Source organism: Ornithodoros turicata, chromosome 3 (assembly GCF_037126465.1).
Source record: "Ornithodoros turicata isolate Travis chromosome 3, ASM3712646v1, whole genome shotgun sequence".
NCBI lineage: Eukaryota > Metazoa > Arthropoda > Arachnida > Ixodida > Argasidae > Ornithodoros > Ornithodoros turicata.
This window is the reverse complement of record NC_088203.1, coordinates 66755943-66776273: the sequence shown is the minus strand read 5'-3', so window position 1 is coordinate 66776273 and position 20331 is coordinate 66755943. Positions and strand designations below refer to the sequence as shown.

Below are 20331 nucleotides of genomic sequence, written 5' to 3'. Positions count from 1 at the left end.
AAAGCACCCTATGTCTCCCAATTTCAACAAATCCGCAAAGCGAACGATAACATTCGGTCGGCTGTGATGTATTTCATCGGCTGTCTAGATTTCAGTTCTTACTTGCATCTATATTCCAGGGGCTTTTAATGAACATTTATCCTCACTTTACCCACCACACACTTTCTTTTCGTAGTAAACATATTGTAGATTATTGTTTTTCATATTCGCTGGCTAGTCTATTTGCGAGCACCAAATGCTATGCATTCCAGTTATTTGATTTCTAATACAATAGCCACAAAACTTTTTCATAATCTACACCATCCCATTCAGTGGTCATTCACTGGAGTGCTCACCCGGTGTCTCTTTGGCCTTTCCATTTTCAGCCTTCTGACAGTTCGGCGTTATGATTTTTTGGTCTTTTGGCTGTCGGCCTTCTGATAGTTCGGCGTCATGATTTTCGGCCTTTTGATAGGCTCAATCAGCCTAAATAAATGCATGGCATTTAGCAACAGCTATTCAAAAAAATGAAAAAAGAAAGGAGAAGGAGGAAGCTCCTAAAACCCCTTGAACTACATCTTTATGTATAAATGTACAAGATAAAATGAAAGGAACTTGACGCGCGACGAGGTCTCGAAGCACGATTTCCGTCTCATAACGCTCTGATTATTACCCGGAAACTTCAGTACTATATTTTTAGACACTCCTTGGTTTTCACAGGGTACTTCACATTACACCAGACCTTTCGTTCAGCGTAGACACTAGTTCAGCGGAGAATCCCCAGTGACCCGGAGCTTTTCCTTATCTTCCTCAGAAGGCCTCCCTTTGTGCGCCGTGCAAAGACAGACGGGTACAGGTTTTGGGTCAACCAACGGGTTCCGGGACATTTGATCGAACGCCGTTTGGTCGAAAGCCGTTTGATCGAACGCAGGACATTTGGTCGAAAGCCATTTGATCGAACGCCGTTTGATCGAAACGGCAGCGGTCGTTTGATCGATTTTTTGCATTGGTTCACTTGGCGTGTCGAAAATTACAAAAAAAGAGAAGGAAAAAAAAAGCTGCAGTTCTAAATGCAGTTATCCTAAGGAACATATAACTTTGTGTAATCTGCTTCCCCATAAACACATTCCTCATGCTAACCCACTTTTTAGTGTCAAAAAAGCAGTACAAGGGCCAGGGTTGTTCACCGTTAACCCGTTGGACAACCGAATAGGTTTTTCCGCTCTGACACATGGTGACTAAACATGCTGTACTTGTTAATCCCCAACCCTTTGTGAAATAATAATAGACGTCAAGTATTAAACATTTTGGCAAATGAATTAAAAAATAAGTAAATGAAATTTTTGATGTTTATTCCCGTCGAATGTGAACAAATTTTAACAGTGGATTATTGTTTTTTTTGCATTGATTTTGCATCAACTGACCACTGTATAGGAGAAAGAGCAGTTTCAGTTTATTTACTTTTCGCCTATGTGCAAGTGAACCTAAATTTAGTTCTTGCAACAGACATGTAACCGAAGAAGTCCTTCGAAACTTAGACAAGACTATAAGGCAGCAGATCTTTGTACTTTCTCTATTTCTTCGGATATCGTGCATGTGTAGTGATTCGAGGCTGCAGATGCATACTCTAAGGTCGAACTAAGGTTTTACATGCTGTTAATTTAATATCTCTCGTTGTACCATGGCGAAATTCTGTTCTTAGCACCCACAGACTTCGAGTGGCTTTGCACATATGACTATCCCGTTTCAGACCGTTCCCTTTAAATATGTCGCCAGCAATAAGAAGAGTGCCCAGAACAAGGATAGACTATCGGCTGCTCTCAACCTGGGACAGCTTTTTCAATATGTGTCCTACTGATTGGTAAATGACAAACGCCTGCAACTAACCAGTGGTCTCCCCTCTTCGGCTGCAAAAAGCAAAAAAAAAAAAAGAAAAAGAAAGAAGAAATAAAAAAGCAGAGGGACACTGATTGCCTGCTCCGTATGCTAGAGTCAAAAGTTACAGAAAAAGTGGAGAAGTTACAGAAACAACATAGTGCATGCAGCTTTGAATTCCCTTCGAACAAACGTCTTTCGAACAAACGGCGTCGATCAACCGGCTTTCGATCAAACGGCTTTCGACCAAGCGGCGTTCGATCAAACGCCTTCGATCAAACGGCGTTCGACCAAACGGCGTTCGACCAAATGGGCGGACACCCAACCAACGTGCAACTAGCAAGGATTGTCGAAAGATGGAAAATCTAGGGAGGTCTCGAAAAATTGGCCGTATCTCAAAATAACGTGATCGAAGTCCCCGTTGCAAAATAAACTACTGTAAATAAATGTTATCTGGCTGTTTCTGCGCGGAAACTGCCAAAGCCCACTAAGACTAACCTGAACATGAAAATGCAAACACCGAACTTTTACTAACCTAATAATCAACTCACTAACGTGCTGTTCCGTCGCGTCCGTTTCATTTATCTCCTATTTCCTAATTTTATTTATTTATTTATTTATTTTATGTATTTTTGGAATAGCAAGCCGACGTCCCGTTTGGCTGACCTTTAGCCATTTTTTTTTTCATTTTCGTCTAATAAATATATCCCCCTCCCCCGTCGCTGTCGTTGGTTGTCGTTGGTTTTCCTTGCTACGCCAACGTAAATTTGGGTTCCGGAAAAGACTGTTGCTCATTGCGTGGGCGGAAATAATTGTGCAGCGGCCGCTTGATCGATTTTTCTTATTGGTTCACGTAGAGCGTTCATGAAAAATAAAAGAAAACAATAATGATAAAAATAAATCGATTAATAAAAGAAAGAAAGAGAAACAACAAATAAAGCTGCAGTTCTAAGTACCGTTATTATAAGAAACATTTATCTGTGTGTAATCCGCTTGCTGGCTGTTTCAACATTACGAACATTACAGGGCAGTCCTGTTGAACGTTACTGGAATGTTTGTGAAGTCGGCCTTCCACTAACCGTAAATACGAGAGATTCTCGTTAGCCTTATGAGACAGTTCAGTTGACTGAGTAAGCACAAACCCGAAACGGCAAAATCGAGCAAATTGACGTTTCATGTCAAGTTAATAAACTCATCTCACTTCTCTATAAGCGCACCGAAAAAAGAAGAGGTTTATTGGTCTCGGTGGTCTCTTACACGGGCCGCGACAACGCTGGCTCGTCTACCCAACGTCCCCCCCCCCCCCCCCCCGACAATGCTGGCTGACGATAACCCCTTTACGAGCAGCTAAGTAAGCTTTTGTTCTGGTCTCCAAGGCCATGCTCTAAGTCCGCTGTCCATGAAAGTAAAGACGAGAGAGGGGTCAGTACAGTGCGCGAGCGCGCTGCATGGTCGGCGGATGGATACGGTCAAAATGTTCCGCGCGGTTTTTCCTGCGCGGCTAGAGGGCGACACAGAATGACGCAGTTTACGGGGCTTTGAGACGGTATTTATCCGTACTCACTTTTCATGCTTTTTTATAAAAACGGAAAGTGGTAGACATATAAATTTGATGTCTATTGATTCCTGAAATAATTCAAGAGAAAGTAAATGGAAAGTTTTTTTTTTTTTAAATGGCTATAGAAGTTTAATACAACCTGTTCAAAGAGGGAGGAGAAAAATTGTGTATTTTTTTCGCATTCGTGACGTCGCCGTAAAATACATACGACATATATGAGAAATCCTGCAGCGTAACTAGTTTCATCTCGTCGTCCTCTTTATGATGAAAGCACCCGCGTCAAAATCTGTGCGGCGGTTACCGAGAGAAAGCATAAAAACTGTTCCATAGGAAATACATTGGGACGGAGAGCTGGTATGCCCTCTTAAACTGTATTGTTGTACCATCTGTCACTGTACCGTCGTCTCAATGTGTGTTATATAATGCCCCCCTCTATGCGTATTATCCATAAAAATATAAATGAAGCAATATAGCCGTCATAAATAAGGGAGAACATAAGTAGATAGGGGCCATTTGCCAAGTACCTCTCTTTGCTCTTGACGGGGACCTTGAAACTGCAGTACTTTGGTGCGACTCGGCAGGGATTCAGTGCGACTACTGTTCCGAAAATTCTATTCCAAAAATTTGGTGACACTACAAGCGCACTATTATCTGAATGGTGTCAACATCGTATCATATGGATGGTATCGTAACATTTTTCGACATCTTAGTTGCAACTTAAAGGGGTTGCGACAGGTCATCCCAGGTTATCCCACATAAACATAAAAAACGGTTATTTGCACCGATGTGAACCAGCACTGAAACTTTCACATCTAGGAGGGCAATAGAAGCGGAGAAAATGGGCACCGCAGATACCAATACCACTGCGGCTCTGACATCACAGACCCCACCACCGTCAGTGAGGCAGCGCACAAGAAGTCATGTGCTTACGGCTGCCAATGGGAGTGGACGAATCTCTGAGGTCCGTGAGGTCGGTGCTTTGATCGAGAGTGTGCTCGAGGGCTTGTACCTCGCTAAGTACAACACGTCTTTTTTCCTCTGTATTCTGGCTTGCACTACAATGCGTCCATGTGTAATGGACCACAAATGTGAAAGTGTCTCAATCCCCTTAAAGGAGCTCTGAAAGCAATCTAAAAAATTTTCCGTTCCGAACGCGTTGTGGAAGCAGGTAACTTAACTTGATGATTAACACGAAAATTTTCTCTGTGCGCGATGTTTTTCGTAGAAAAAAAGACACTTGAACATCGCCGCGCGTGTTCCCACTCGACTCGCTCCTCCGGGTCAAACGAGGAGGAGAAAGAAAAAAACGTCATTGGTGACGTAATAAAAGTGGTGCGAAAGCGGCGACCGCGCTACTATCCTGGTCAGTGCTGACTGGTTTTCTTTTCTTTCTTTCCGTTTTCTTTCACCCTGCTTTCTCTTTGTCAAGGGATGAATAAGGGAGGACCTCGATATTCATGGTCGTGAAACCCCCGTTCTCGAAATTCATGTTCTGGAAACAAGGAAAAGGGGAAATGCTGCTTCGTAAGATGTTATGCCGCGATCAACAACATAACATCACTATTTAACCACTCAAGTTCAGGAATTTTCAATATGTGTTCAAGTCGCCTTAGCGAACGAAAGACACATTTAGAAGCCATTTGGCTTAGCAGGGCGGCATGTTGATTGGTTAGTTGTGTGCTTGCAATATTATGGGTGGGTTAGTCACAGTTTGCCGTTGGCAGTTTTCCGCGCGCAACATGTGCATTTTATAGTCAGCTAAAATTTACACTAGTCACGTGTTGTTTCAGTGCACGCTGATATGTCGTCGGACGCAAACTTAACCGGCGTTGTCGGTCACTATATGGTGGATAAAACTGATGCACTATATGGTGACAAAACAAATGGCGCCGAGCACGGATGAACTCAAACTTGCGTGTCTGCGTCGTCCACATTTGTAGTCTGCATCGGGCAATTCTCGTTTGGCTCGATGGTTGGTAAGTTGACCATAAATTGTGGTGGTCTTATGACACTGCTTGGCTATGTTGGTGTGTAACTCAGGCAATGAATGTTCAGCTCCTGATGCCACGATGTGCCGGCGACGGCATATTGCGATAGATTTCACTGGATTGTATCTGGCAACGTATGGGCAAGAACACTCCTCCAGCCGAATAAGGAATTAACTGAATGGCTAACAAAGTTGCTAGTCAAAGTGACGGGCACTAGTGATCATAGCGAATTAGTGATATAGCGTATATTGATATAATGACATAGCGGACGGAATTAGTGGTCATAGCCATGCAGCGATCATTTCGAGGCGTGAAGTGAAGCAGCGCTTAGTGCAGCACTGTGTTTATACGTATTGCCACAAACAACACAACAACAAACAGTCACCACGATAACGAACAGCATACAAAACACAGACACGGACATAACAGCGTTCAACTGGCACCTGAAGTTTATTTTCATAATCCACCTGCTCCGGAAGGTCGCTTTAGGGAAAGCAAGGTCAAGCGGGGAGAGGTTGACCGATTTTTGGTTGACTTCGCTCGGGGAGTTCAATGAGGAGGCCTCTACAATCTCACGGTCTAACCTTGAACAGTGTCTGTAGACCAGCCTTCGTTTACTGTATCTGATAAACCAAAGAAAAAGCAAAAGAAACGTCTTCCACCGTTGCAGCGGGGTTCCGAGTGAAAAATAGCAGACGACGTTCTTCGAAACCAATCAGGGGCTCCACCTTTCTCACGTCAAAATGACGCAAGCGGCTCGACGGCTCGTTCCGGGTATTGCCACCGCTGCGCACGGTCGCGATTTTCAAAATCGAATTCTGGGATATTAATGCACCTGTTGATAGTATTACTTCGCATGGTGCATTTTAATATGCTTATGAACCACTTGGTTAAAAAAAATGCTAGTGATTAAAGTGCTTTCCTAGCTCCTTTAAGGATCTCTTAACTGGGCTCTTTCGGAAGTTTCTTGCAAGAATCAACATGGACTGAGGCAGTTCCTTACCTCTATAGATGTCTTCATGTGCATCAGTAAAAACATGGTCTGCATGTCAATAACAGACTGTCGCACTTCACGGTACACGGAACCCAGGAAGTTGAGGGGCAAAGACAGCTGGAACAGCAGCCCATTCACCATAACTAGATCCCCGACAGTCATGGTTCCTTCCAAAGAAAAACCACACAAAATCAAATATCTTGAACCTGCTTTTAAAATATCTGTACAGCATACAGTGCTGCCCTTGATTATACGGTACTTATCAGCACTTGTAAAATAAGTCATGACTCTGTCATCCGACAAATAAACTCGTCTCGGGCGATTCCGAAACTATAGTGTCACTTTGTTCCTCGTGGACTGCTGACCACGCCATCGAAAACGCCCAGCGAAGTAGTGGCGTAGATCGACTAGTATTCGATGGAATACATGACAAGAGCAGACGCAGCATGCTGAGAGTATGCCGGAAAGACCTCTCTGGAAAAACGAGAAAACGTATTTCTCCATGAACCAGTGCAGGCGCTGCCTCGACAATCGGGACCCGTCTGATCCGCCATCGTCTGTAGAGGAGCCAGTGGCCCTATTCCGACCCGCGTCGGTAGTGCTACTGACACGGATCGGTACACTGATCCCGAACGGTATGCGGACGTTACGGTACAGGACCTTTCGGTACAGGACGTTTCGGTACGGACATTTCGGTACATGGACATTTCGGTGCACGGACACTTCGGTACACGGACATTTCGGTACACGGACATTTCGGTGCACGGACATTTCGGTACACGGACATTTCGGTGCGCGGACATTTCGGTACAAGGACGTTTCGCTAGGGCTGTCTACACGTTGTCACGTCGCTTCCGTGTTAGTGATAAATTGATGAGATGCTATCGCCTCTTCGGACGCTTCGGTACAAGTGGCCGGCAACATTCAGACCTACTACGCTTGTCGATGTTTTTGTACCACTGTTACAGTTCGCGTTTTCTTGGAGGAATCGCTGCATGCTGCGGTGACGGACTGGCGAAAGTGTGCTGGTTCATGAGGGCAGATAGTTCAATGACATAAAGAAAAGAAAAAGAGAAGGTGGAAATATCAGCCACTACAAACGGCTTGCTGTTCCCAAGAAAGGGAAAGAAACGAGAAGAAAATGTAGCAACAGAGAAAAAATAAGCAGAAAGAAATGCAGCAAGACAGACGAGTTTATTCAATCAATACACCACACTTTTTCTGTCATTACACAGTAATTTACTTTGCGAGAACATTCATCCGCAAAATGTTTTAGTGTGAGAACTCCGAGACAAAGAAAAATCAACAGGTAAATATACGTGTAATGTGCCACCATTCTACCCACGCAGACAGCTCGTCACCCAACGTAGAGCAGACAATTCATGAACAATGGACATTCAAGTGGACAATCTCATTATTTATCTTCCGCGCTATATCACATGGTTTTAACAAATCGGATTCGAAAACAACGTGAGCTGGGCCACGGTAAAAAATTTGGGAGATGAATAATTTAAACCTTACGCCGGCGTTGAAGATTTCGAGGAAAGGGTGTGGACATAAAAAAAAAGGGTCGCCTGCTTTCTGAAATTTTATTTGTTTTGTCATCAAAAGCTTTGATAAAGAAATCGACTGATAAACTATAATCAATTAGTATTCGAATTAGAACACACAAAAAAACTCGTGGGGGGAATATGCTTATTAAGAAAAAGAAAGGAAAGGTCAGCCAGACGGAGGTCGGCTTGCTATTCCAAAAAATGGAAAATGGGGGAAGAAAAAAAAAGGGAAGAAAAAGAAGATGTTTTTTACATACATTTTTTTTAATTCCGTGTTAGCGCCGCGAAGCAACTGTGGCTATGAACGGCGTACAGGCGGAGAGAGGACAGCAGGAAGGAGTGGGGGACAGGGGGATTAGTATGCGTCCTGGGCCGACTTCAGGGGGAACTGTGCCGACATTCGTCTGGAAAGTCTTCGGAAAACCCAGGGAAAACCTCAGACAGCACAGCCGGTGATAGGATTCGAACCCGTGTCACCTCCCAGTCTCGGCGTGGAAAGCGATCATCCTAACCACTATGCCACGGGAGCTGGTAAAGAAAAAGAAGAGAACAAAAGCGGAGGACAAAGAAGAAGAAAAACGAAAAGGAAAAGAAGAAAAGAAAAGGGGAAGACAGCGAAGAGAATAAAAGAAAAGGAAAAGACAAAGAACAGAAAAGGAAAGGAAGAACACAAAACAAACTGGAAAGTCACACACACGGTCACACAATCACAAGGTGTGGGATTTCCGCCAGGGCATGCGAGAACCGCATCCAAGTACGGCTCGCGTAGCTATATCATTAATTCTATACCGCTTGAGAAAGCACCCTCTTATAGTGGTGTCATCACACAGATGCTGCTCACGATGATATACCAATGCATTATTCATCAGTATCCCACTAACTGGCAATATTGTTGAGTATATATATAAAATATAGGCTCCGAAGAGGCGATAGCATCTTATCAATTTATCACTACCACGGTAGCGACGTGACAACGTGTGGACAGCCCTAGCGAAACGTCCTTGTACCGAAATGTCCGTGCACCGAAATGTCCGTGTACCGAAATGCCCGTGCACCGAAATGTCCGTGCACCGAAATGTCCGTGTACCGAAATGTCCGTGCACCGAAATGTCCGTGCACCGAAATGTCCGTGTACCGAAATGTCCGTACCGAACGTCCTGTACCGGAACGTCCTGTACCGAAATGTCCTAGAGCCATCCCGAACGAGGGATTGATCGCACGTGGTACGTGACGCAACGTAACGCTAGCAATGAGAATGTGGTGTTCCCTGCGCTCAAAGTGCGTCGCCCGTAAGCGACAGTGTCGCTCGTGGGAACGACGGCCTCGACGACGTCTTCATGCTGCCAGGAACGCAACAACGAGCACCGCCCGACATAATTACTTGGGAACTTCCAAAAGTGAAAGAAAAGTCAGCGTATTTTCACTATTTACAAGTGTAAACTAGAGCAGACGAATTCGAAAACATGCCAATACAGTGGACTGCGCGCAGCCCTCTGATGCACTTAGAAAAATACGTCACGTTGATGTCGGTCCCGCTGGTACCTAAGCGATTGTGGAGGCAGCGCTGATCTTTAAAACGCGTTTATTTAATATATGAGCACTTTCCCGCAGTGAAAATTGGCCAAGTGGACCACAGAACGATGCCGAACATTGTGGTATCGGTTTCATACACCCGTTTCAGGATGTGAAAGTCACTTTAAACGCATGATTTAAATGCATAAATGCTTTAAATAAACTATTTCTTTTTTGGGGGGGGGGGGAGGGCACGAGGAATTAGCGCATCTGTCATTTGTACATCACCTGTACAACAGGCTGGTCCCACGCTTGGCCTTGCTTGTCAATAGCCCGACCCCTTCGTCTGAAAACGGTTCCTATTCATATTGCCAGGTGAATCTCCATGGGATTAGGTACACGAGAATCCAGGCACTTATTTCCTTGATCACCAAAGCGATAAACAGGCTCCAGAACTTGAAAGACCCAAGCTGACATAGAGGAGGGATTATGAAGTTTTGGGTCAGAACATATTACCAAAGTTTACTTGAGTTCACCAAAGTTCACCAAAGATTACTTGACACCACCCTCCAGCGCCCCTGTTCAACGCCTGTTCAGTGTCGCTGGAAACATCTTTAAGAGTAAGAGGGGGGATATGAGTAAAGAGCATTTTGAAATGCAGTTATTCTTGCGTGCAAAGCAACGATATGCTTAAGTATGGCGGATGAAGTTTATTCCTTTCATTTGTACGGCCACGTTCAGAATACGCGTTTCACTTACTGCTAATACTAAAGTACTTTACAGAGTATCTTAAATACTTCTTAGAGTAGTAGTACTCTTCTCAAATTACTTTCAGTTTTGAGTATTTTGTACTCTATTTTCAACACTTTTTACGCGGAGTACTTAGTATCGTTTGTGTAGTATCTTAAACACTTTTGCACAGTATTTTGTACATGTCTGATTGTGTAGCACTAAAATAGTGCTTTCAGCATGAACGACATGATTGTCCCGCTCGTACGTGGACTGCGATGCAGCTAGACAGTGCCAGCAAACGTGAATTGGAATTACTAAGTAAAATCACGTTTCAGGCAAAATATTGAGTAGATGTAAGCGCATTTTGATCTTTTTCCAGTATTTCAGTAGACCGACTTGAAATCCAGTGGATCTACTGAAATTTCAGGAGATCAGGCAACACTGCTGTTGACTGTGCTCGCACCGCGCTTTTCTTTTTCTTTTTATCTGCGCCACCTGCGCCAACCAATGGCGCGCCGAACAAAATGCGAGGAAAACACGAATTCTAGAGAAAACACACCCAGGTCGTCCCCATTCCTCTTCTTGAACGCCCATTACAGTTTGACACGAACACCGCTCGAAACTTCAACGTCCGCCATCTTGCAGCGCAGAGTAACACCAGCCGTTCGAAAAAACTTGTCGAAGGTGGCTATTCTAGGGTCACGTGACGGTACGTCATACCCAGCGGGTTACTCCAGTTGAATAAGAAAACACGCCCTCAGGTAACTTTGCGTTGCAACCATGCTGCCGTTATCAGCAGAAGCTTGCAAAAGGAAAAGTGAAAGGGCAGGCACATGGCCTCCTCGCATCGCTTCTTCCAGAGTGTGAGCGCTGCCGGCGATTTGCGCGCCACGAAACGACGGTTTTCGCTTTTTTTTTGGAGGGGGGGTTATTACAACTTTTTTGTTATTGCGTGTTAGCGCCGCGAAGCGGCTGTGGCGATGAGCGGCGTACAGATGTGGGCAGACGGAGAGAGGACAGCAGGAAGGAGGCGGGGGAATAGTGCTTTCAGCATCAGTAGGAAGCAGGAAGGAGCGGGGGACACAGGGATTAGTATGCGTCATGGGCCGACTTCAGGGGGAACTGCGCCGACATTCGCCTAGAAAGTCTTCGGAAAACCCAGGGAAAACCTCAGATAGCACAGCCGGTGGTAGGATTCGAACCCACCACCTCCCAGTCTTCAGCACGACCTTGGTTACCACCAACGAGCGCACGCCTGAGCCCACTCGGCCATGCTTATTACAACTGAAATGGCGAATGCATATTGCAATAGAATGGCGTTAATCAGGCATGCGCTTCCTGCTTCTGTAGAGAGGTTGAGGCAAATTTTGAGGGTTAACCGAGAAACATGAATTTCTCTAAAATTAAATTGGATAAAAGTGCCCAGAAGTCATAGCAAAATGTCCCCCCAAATAGCCCTTCAGCATTGACCTCGTAATGTTGAGAAGTAGATTTTTTAATACAGTTTTTTAACAAGTTAGGTGATACATCCCATATATTACAGAGAATGGAGCCACCAAACTACAAAAATAAAATAGGAAGTCACTAATGTGATCGCTCAACAGGAATAGCCATTACTGAAATCCAATACCAGACGATCATTTTCGTTTTCGTTTTAGGTAATGGGGGACCGGGGTATGAGTTACCATCTCCAATTTCGGTAGTATATCGTTTCTCTTTCCGTTACCGTCCCCTGCTTTTAATACATGGCTCTGCATGCATGGGCAACGTCACGAGTCATCTGACCGGTCCTCCCACTGAGGACATCCCTCGTCTTCATGCTTTTGAAAGGAGAGGGAGTTTGTAGCAGATTGGAGGCCTCTGACTGCGTACCTTGGCCCGTTTTTGCTGCAAAGCTTATGGACGGACCTTTCACTGCTCCTGGAAAATAACTTGTTCAAGACCCCGTCCAAATATCGTGATTCAAGCAAGAAAATGTCCATTATATTTTGGTACCGACTTCCAATTTTTCCCCACATAACCAACGCACTCCCTAAAGTGCCTTCTGCGTAAAAATAGTGAAGTAATGGTGTGTGGCGGCCAGTAGCGTCATCGGTGCCTCGCTCAAGGAAGAAGACAGCATTTCGCGCACCCGGCCGCTGACTTTACCCAGTTCCATTAAAACCATCTTCACTTCTCGCCCGATCCTAGTCTCTTGTGGTCGCTCCTATCTAAGCTCCAACAGGTGCAAGTAAATGCAGTATTTTGTAGGCACAACTTAAGTCGTACAGTACATCAACTGCAGACACAAGTTTAGGAAACGTGAGCACCTTGATCCTGTTCGACATCCTGGCAGTCAACAATGGGCATAGAGGATAGCACCTATCCATATCCATGAAGGCTTCAGTGGTGACCTTGTGGGGTCAGAGTAACCCAGCAACCTCAAATGATGTCGCTTCATGTTCCATAAACGTTTGTCAAGCGCTAGACGACTTTTATTCCTTATGTGCAACAAGAAAAATTGTAGGTTTAGCCCAGAAAACCATGGTAACAAATCATTCTGACTGTTTCGTTCTTATAGGTGCGCTAAAGTTTCGAAGTTATGAAAGCACCCTATGTGGTGGTTGAAAGAGGCTCCATTCGGTGGCATAGGTTCGGAAGACGAATGCTGACGAATATGTAGAGTAAGTGTTTTCATATTAAGACTCATTCACATTTGTTTCTTTTCCTGACTCGTTTTGCAAGAACCAAGTCGGCAAAGAAGGAAATGTCAAAAACATATTACATGGCTGAGAGTAGGGATAAAATGCAGAGCTGTACAAGTTACTCACACGCAAATGTGCATGAGAAGCAGTCTTTTTCGGCATAAGGCTTTCTGAATTGTCTCAAAATGAGTCAAGAGGACGAAAGATACGTCGAATGAGGGATATTGTGCCAATATATGTCTTACAGCGCGTTGATGGTCGTGTAGAGAGGAACCATCAAAGCAAGCCTGTGGCGAATGTTGTGTTTTCTCCATTTCACTCGTTATCTCCCTTACAACCATCTTTTCGTATATTGGAGAGGGCGTTCGCTGCTTAACGGTAGGGAAGGGAGTCGTCAATGCTGGGCATATCGGAAAGTCCAGCGTCGTGGAAGTGACGCCTTCGATCGTGTAAGTGTTGGAGTTCATTCTACAGTAGTCTGCACCTGCAATGAACCCACACAGCGTAGACTTGATGCTAATGAACGATGAAAAAATAAAACTGTTGTCATGTTCCTGCCCTGCAGAGTAAAGCTTTACTGCTATGCTTATTGCCTGTGCTCAACTGTTATGAATTACGCTCATGGTGCTAAACTAAACCTTCCATTGTCTTCTAGGGAGTCATCAGTGCAAGCTGCACGGTATCCCGATGCTTGTGCACATCCATAGGGTGCAAAAGTTAAGCAAGTTCTCATCCACAGACAAGCCCCAGGCCTGGGGACGTGTTGCGAAGACTGTGGTGCAAGAAAAATATGCACCTAGGAACGTAGCAGATCGCCCTTTTTGACCAAAGGTATGTCCTTCTAATTTGCTCTTCATCTACTGGAGTTCCACTCACATGACAATGTGCAATTATCTTTTGCTTTCTTTAAAGTTTGAAGCCCCTCACTGTCACCTTCAAGGATTGGTGTACTAAAGCGACTGATTTCAAATCTGCCATACACGTCAGCGGCTAAAATGAACCTCAGAGAAAATAGAAAAGAGGTGCCTCAATTTGCCATTATACATTTTATTAAGATGAGCTGCGAGAACCGTGGAGCTAGGACACGCAGTTTTTAGCGCCTGCATTTGTATATCTCTGCTTTGTGGTATTGTTGTACTGACTACTATATTTCAAATGTGTACCAGAGTAAATTTTGAAAAGCGTCCATCAAGCACCCAGTCTGCACCACCCACCATCTCTGAGCGCCTCTCAGCAACTGAACAGACAGACTCGACTGCCCTTCTAGAAGTCGGCAGTTGAAAGGCTCACAAAAGAATAGTCATTTTGTTCTCTATGGAAGGAATACCGAAGGGGAATGACAACAAGTTCTATGCTACATACGAGGGCTGTTCAAATCAAACCGGGACTTTCTGTCTCCTAAGTGTACAAATGGCTCGCGCTACTTCTTTTTCGTCATTTTCACACGCGACCGGCCTCCACGTTCACCACGTGGTGGTCCAAAGTTTGTGCAAAACAGAAGACACGTGCTGGACAAGATGGCTGACAATGAGGTGAGCGCGCACATCGAACAGCGAATTGTCCTGAAGTTTCTCGTGAATGAAGGCGCAAAGTCATCTGAAATTCACAGAAGACTTCAGGCTCAGCATGGCCACGATACACATCGCCGCAGCAAAGCGTTTGAGTGGTGCAAACGGTTCCGAGACGGCCGTACATCAGCGCAGGACGATCCCAGCCGGGGCGGCTTAGAGCCCAGTGTCAGAGTTCCTGAGAACATCCAACTTGTGGAGAGTCTGATCCTCAAGACCCGACGGATAACATGTCTCGAACTGGCTCGAAAGACGGACCTTTCTGTGGGAACGTTGAGCACTATCATTCACGAACACCTCTAGTTTCGGAAAGTTAGTGCCTGTTGGGTCCCGAGGCAGCTTTCCGTGTTTGGCCAGCAGAGAAGACTGGAGACTACGTAAGAAGCTAAGGTACCGTTTCGACATTGAAGGACAGCCGTTCCTTGATCGGGTCATCATGTGCTATGAAACGTGAGTGCAGCATTTCACTCATGAGTCCAAACGTGCATGAAAACAGTGGATGCATCCGAGCTCGCCAGCTCCAAAGAAGCTCCGAAGCACCCCGTCTGCGGGTAAGGTCATGGTCACGGTTTTCTTGGCTATTTGACAGTTGATTTTCCGCTAGTGGTACCACCATCAATAGTGCATATTACTGCCAGGTTCTCAGGGATGTGCATAAGGCGCTGAAGCAAAAGCGGCCGGGCCTCACCACCAAAGGAGTCCTCCTCCTACAGGACAATGCACGCCCGCATACCGCGCATCTCACGACACGCACCTTACAGGAACTTGGCTGGGAGTTGCTGCCACATCCCCCTTACAGTCCAGGCCTCGCCCCCAGAGATTTCCATCTCTTCAGGCCACTGAAGGCGTGTTTTGGGAGCCGCCACTTCAGCTGTGACGATGAGGTCAAGAATGCGGTCCGATCCTGACTGCTACGCGCCGGTAACGATTTTTAAGCTGCTGGCATCCAAGCCCTCGTGAAACGCTGGGACAAGTGCATTAGTGCAGCTGGAGATTACGTTGAAAAATAAAACTAATTTCTCGCCTGTAACTTCGTTTTACCTTTGTGAAAAATGAAAAGTCCTGGTTTGACTTGAACACCCTTCGTACATTCCTGACGAAAGCACGGAAGCTACCAAAGGAGCCAAGGCCCCATAACCTAGGAAGCACTTTAAATAATGTATTGAAATATAACACTTTTGAGTCACCTTGCATGAAAAATGGCATTGAAAGGGAAGCAGATATTGAAAGAGGTACACTGATATGCTACGGAACCAGGGATATACCTTGCAAGTGTGCCAAACAGGGTTTGTGATTTCCAAATATCGATGGGATGTCCGCCCGACGGTATTGTGCGTTTCCAATGCTTTTACTGTGAACGAGTGCAGAGGATCCTGGAGATTAAGTGTCCCCAGATGATTGAACATTGTTTTTCAAACCAAAAGCAAAGCCAGGATGAAAACCATTATGTGAGGTTAAAACGAAAACTATTATATTTCACGCAGATTCATGTTTTAGTGGGCATCTTTGGAATAACGTCACGTGACTTTTTTTTCATCATCGACAAAGATTATAATATGATCACCGTTAATTTCGACAGTGCCTATTTTTTTTAATGTGTCAGTGCAGTTAGTTTTATTTATGTCGGGTATGATGAGTATTTGTTTTGTGCTCCAAGGACTGCTCTGTACCAGGAATAATTTCACCTTTGAGTTTATTTGCCATTTTCGGTTGCATTCCACTTTGGCACCTATTCGTTTGTGCGAGTAGTAATTACAGACAGCTAGTTCTGCACAAACAAATGACCACTGGTTCAACACATTTTCAATTTGAATTATTAAATTTAAAATTTCAATTACACACTTTAAAATTTGAATTATTACAAGAGTCAACGCTGAACCACTGAGCATTTGCCTGTGCATACCTAGAAGTCATAGAAAAATAAATAGAAAGTGGACACCGACAACTAATTTAATTTAAAATCAATTATATCACCCTGAAAATAACAGCCGCACCCCACCTCTGCTGACCATCTCCGCTCCGCTGGTCATCGTCATGACAGTTGCAGATAGTCACACCAGGCTACTGGCAACGAGTGACCTCTACATCCTGGGTCATCAGATGTGACATCATCCTGGCAGGTCTGGGCAAGTTAAAACATGAATGGCTCTGGACAAGCAAGAAGAAAGACACTTATACTCAAGACAGAGGAATGCAAACTTTTGTAAAAGAAAGAACAAAATATGCTAACAAGGGTAATAAACACCATCAATAGCTAATAACAAGGATAAGGCACACAACCATTCAGCCCTCTGTCCACAACAGCAACGAGCAAAAGGAGTGAAGCACAGCATATACATGGATCTTTACTTCTAAAAATTATTGTAGTGGTTCATAATGATTGAAAGTAGAAAGGGCACTTTTAAGTCTATTTAGCCACTATTTATTTATTTATTTAGTCATTTAGTAAGCCTATGACTTCGAGGTAGTAGTGCCGAGTTGCCAGGCTCAGTTTTTTTCACTGCCTTTGTGAATGCATTGTTTTCCATAAAGAGTGAGCATAATTTATGGCTGCTAGAAATTACAGTTGTGCCATATGGTCGCAAGGACAGTAGCAAAGGCACTTTTTTGTTACAGTCTTTCTGAATTTAAATGCTAGAATGAACATCATGATGTATGATAAAGAAAATAATCTAGTGATGCTGATTGAATAAATAATAGGCGTTTGAAAGGTTTCCTGTCTAGAGCACAGCTCTGCAACTTTGGAATGCAGGTGCACCTTCAGACAATGGAAAAAGTGGTGATGGAATGCGGCTCAGTGTTTGGTGGGCTAGTGCTCCATTGTTTCAGGTGGACCTTTGCGTAGCACTGGTGTTATATAGGTGCGCTCCCCGCTAGATTTTGGTTTAGTGCATGCTTTCCATAAAGACTGGTGTCATGAATTGGTTATGTCTTTAAAGGAGCAATGAGGTGACACTAAACGTCGCTCGAAATACTGCTTCGTCTGTCAAGCTGTCCACCAGGATTCACCATGCAAAATATTTCGAATATCAATTGAACATATCGAATTTACAAAAAACAGCCTGAGAAAGCAGTCCCGGACTGGCAACACGAGGCTCTCGTGACGTAGTGAAGGCTCCGTGCATTGTTTCTTTGTTTTGTTCTTTTCAGTTCACGCGCCGCTTACACACGTCGTGTCGCTGTCACGTCACTGGTCACATGAGGGGCGTAGCATACGTCACGACATTTTCTCATTCTGCTATGCACTCTTTTCACGAGGAAAGGGATTTTCTAAAGGTGTGCGGAACAGAGCCCTTGCGCTCGCTCTGCAGGTCACCTACGCTCAACGTTCTTTCGCAGGATCTCATTTTATTCGTTGGAGACCACTCTGGACATAAAAAAAAAAATTGGGGGTCACCTCAGTGCTCCTTTAATGAATACCAGAGGAGGTTTTGTGAAGGGCTTCTGTCTGGAACGCATTGGTCAGTCGACCTTTGGGGCCTCAGACAATGGGATGATGTCACGACCAATGAGCCAGACGTATTGCCAGCAAGAGGGTATCAGCATTCAATTCTTTGTTTGCCTCTCGCAAAGACGCGTTGCTGCTGTGCTCCTTGCGACCGTTTCCGGTGCTGTGGATGCTGACCTCAAACAGATCGTTTGTGACGAGTGGATATACGACGAGGTGCATTTTCGACTGGGCCACTGGGTTTTCGACACCACCGTGTGTGTGCTGGAATACTTTGATGTCGGTGAGTCTTTTCCACTTTGTTCAAGTGCATTTTCTATAGCCCTAGTCTCCTGACCAGTGCATTCTCTGTGTTTGCTTTCCTTTAGCAGCCTTGTGAGTGGACGCTCCGTCTATTTCCTCCTCTTTTTTGTCGAGCAAGTTTATCTACATTCCTTTTTGAAGCAGTATCATTCTTGTCTTGACCTGCCACAATGACGACGACAGTGCTGCCACACCCTTGGTCCGTACGAGAGTAGTGCCAGCATGTCGACAGGGTCCATAATAATTTTGCAATTACTTTAGTTCATACGGTAACCACTAGGGAAGCAGATGTGTGACTTTTTAAAGGAGAAAAGAGCATCACAATTCAGTTTTCTGCCAGGCTCTCCAACGGTGAGGATATGCAGTGCTGCACTCCTCGTGATATGTTTAACCCCGCTTTGTTTGCGATTAGCAGTTACGTTTGCTTAGCCTGCCCATGCATGTCGGATGTTGGTTGTTATTATTGCATAATTGCATTATTGCATCATTATTGCTTGTTCACGCATGCAGCCACTAGGATGTTTTTCTGACTTCCACGAAGGTGTCATGATAAGAAGGGTACTGCCACACCCTGAGCCACACTCATATAGCGGCAGAGTTCCTAATAATTTTGCAAATAAATTAGTTCACTTCGAAACTTTTTACAGGACCACAAGCCAACAGCAACACGATTCAGTTCTCTGCCTGTGAGGGCATGCCGCGCTGCACCCCTTGTGACTCTTGCTGTGGTGGACAGTGGGCTGATTTGTTGTGTGCCTAGTCCTTGTTGTCAGCTAGATAGTGTCTATTACTCTTGTTAGCATATTTTCTTTCTTTCACAAAAGTTTGTGTTCCTCTGTCTTGACTATAAGTGTCTTTCTCCTTGCTTGTCCAAAACCATTCTTGTCCTAATGATGACGTCACACCTGCCTACCCAGGATGTGCAGAAGTGGTGGTCACTGGTGGACAGCAGCCTGGTGTGACTCTCTACAACTGTCATGACGATGGCCAGCGGCGGCAGGTGCTGCTGCAAGGAGTCGTGCCATTGATTTTAAATTAAATTATCCATGTTCACTCTCTTTGTATTTACTTATTTTTTCTATGACCGCTAGCATGCGCAAGCAAACGCCCACCGGTTTAGCATTGACTCATGCGATAATTCAAATTTTAGTGTACAATTGAAATTTTAGTGTGTAATTGAGATTTTAACTGAGTAATTAAAAGTTTATGTGCTGAACCAGTGGTCATATGTTTGTGAAGAACCAACGGTCAGTAACTGCTCTTGTGCATGTCTCCATTTGCTGCAATTTTAGCCTACAATATTCATCATTGTACAACTTAATGTGTGACAAATAACTTTTTTTTGCATATTTCGCTCAAACTCATTTTTATTGTATGAAACAATATTCAACAATATGTCGCCACTTAGATATTGATCACATTGCACATACCAAATAGTATACCATCAAATTTTAGTACACGACTATATTCTGAGATATTTACAGGCTGTGGAATTCATAGTTGGTGGATAGGGTGATTTGGGATCAATGGCTGCAGAAATCTCTCTTATGAAAGTATTGGTGTTGATATGTTCACAACGCCAAGAGAAGATGCAACACATTGTGAAAAACTGGTAGAATTGGTGTATGAAAGTTTTGCTACAATACTTTGTAGGCTTTTAGCCCCTGAATTACACGTTATACATGGACACGTGCTCTTGCAATTTTCAGGTTTGCAAGGGCGTCACCTTCACTCATTTTTTCCCTCTGCTTTAAAAAAGGAGGACGAATCAGACGTACACGTAAATCGTCACACTGGCTCTCAATCAGACAACCTTTGTTCACCACAACGTGGACACATTAGTAGTCGCATACTTAGAACAACAGATTCCCTGATCATGTGAGAATTAGATGCCTTGCCCACCAGAAGCCTTGCTGACGAAACTTATGAAACAGCTTGGGTTACAAGACTTTTGCCGTGTAGCCTCTAGGTAGACATGTGCACCGCCACACCACGCTGCTGGTATTTTTTGGTATGCCGACTCCGCTTACAAACTAGCACGCCGAGGGCCTCTTCGTGCCTATTTTCGGATGCGAAAATACGCACTGCAGCCCTCTCGCAAAGTCGGACTTGCTTTCGTCTGCTCATAACGACATGG

General features: G+C 44.5%; 1 protein-coding gene across 4 annotated transcripts in view; it reads right to left on the bottom strand.

Moving 5' to 3' along the window:
• LOC135388563 (iron-sulfur clusters transporter ABCB7, mitochondrial-like) overlaps positions 1-20331 on the bottom strand; it is a 281999-nt gene that overhangs the window by 67544 nt on the left and 194124 nt on the right. For all 4 annotated transcript variants that reach the window (XM_064618184.1, XM_064618182.1, XM_064618183.1 and 1 more), the window contains one exon: positions 6404-6561. In XM_064618184.1, coding sequence (XP_064474254.1) covers positions 6404-6561 — 158 coding nt within the window. The remainder of the gene's footprint in view (positions 1-6403; positions 6562-20331) is intronic.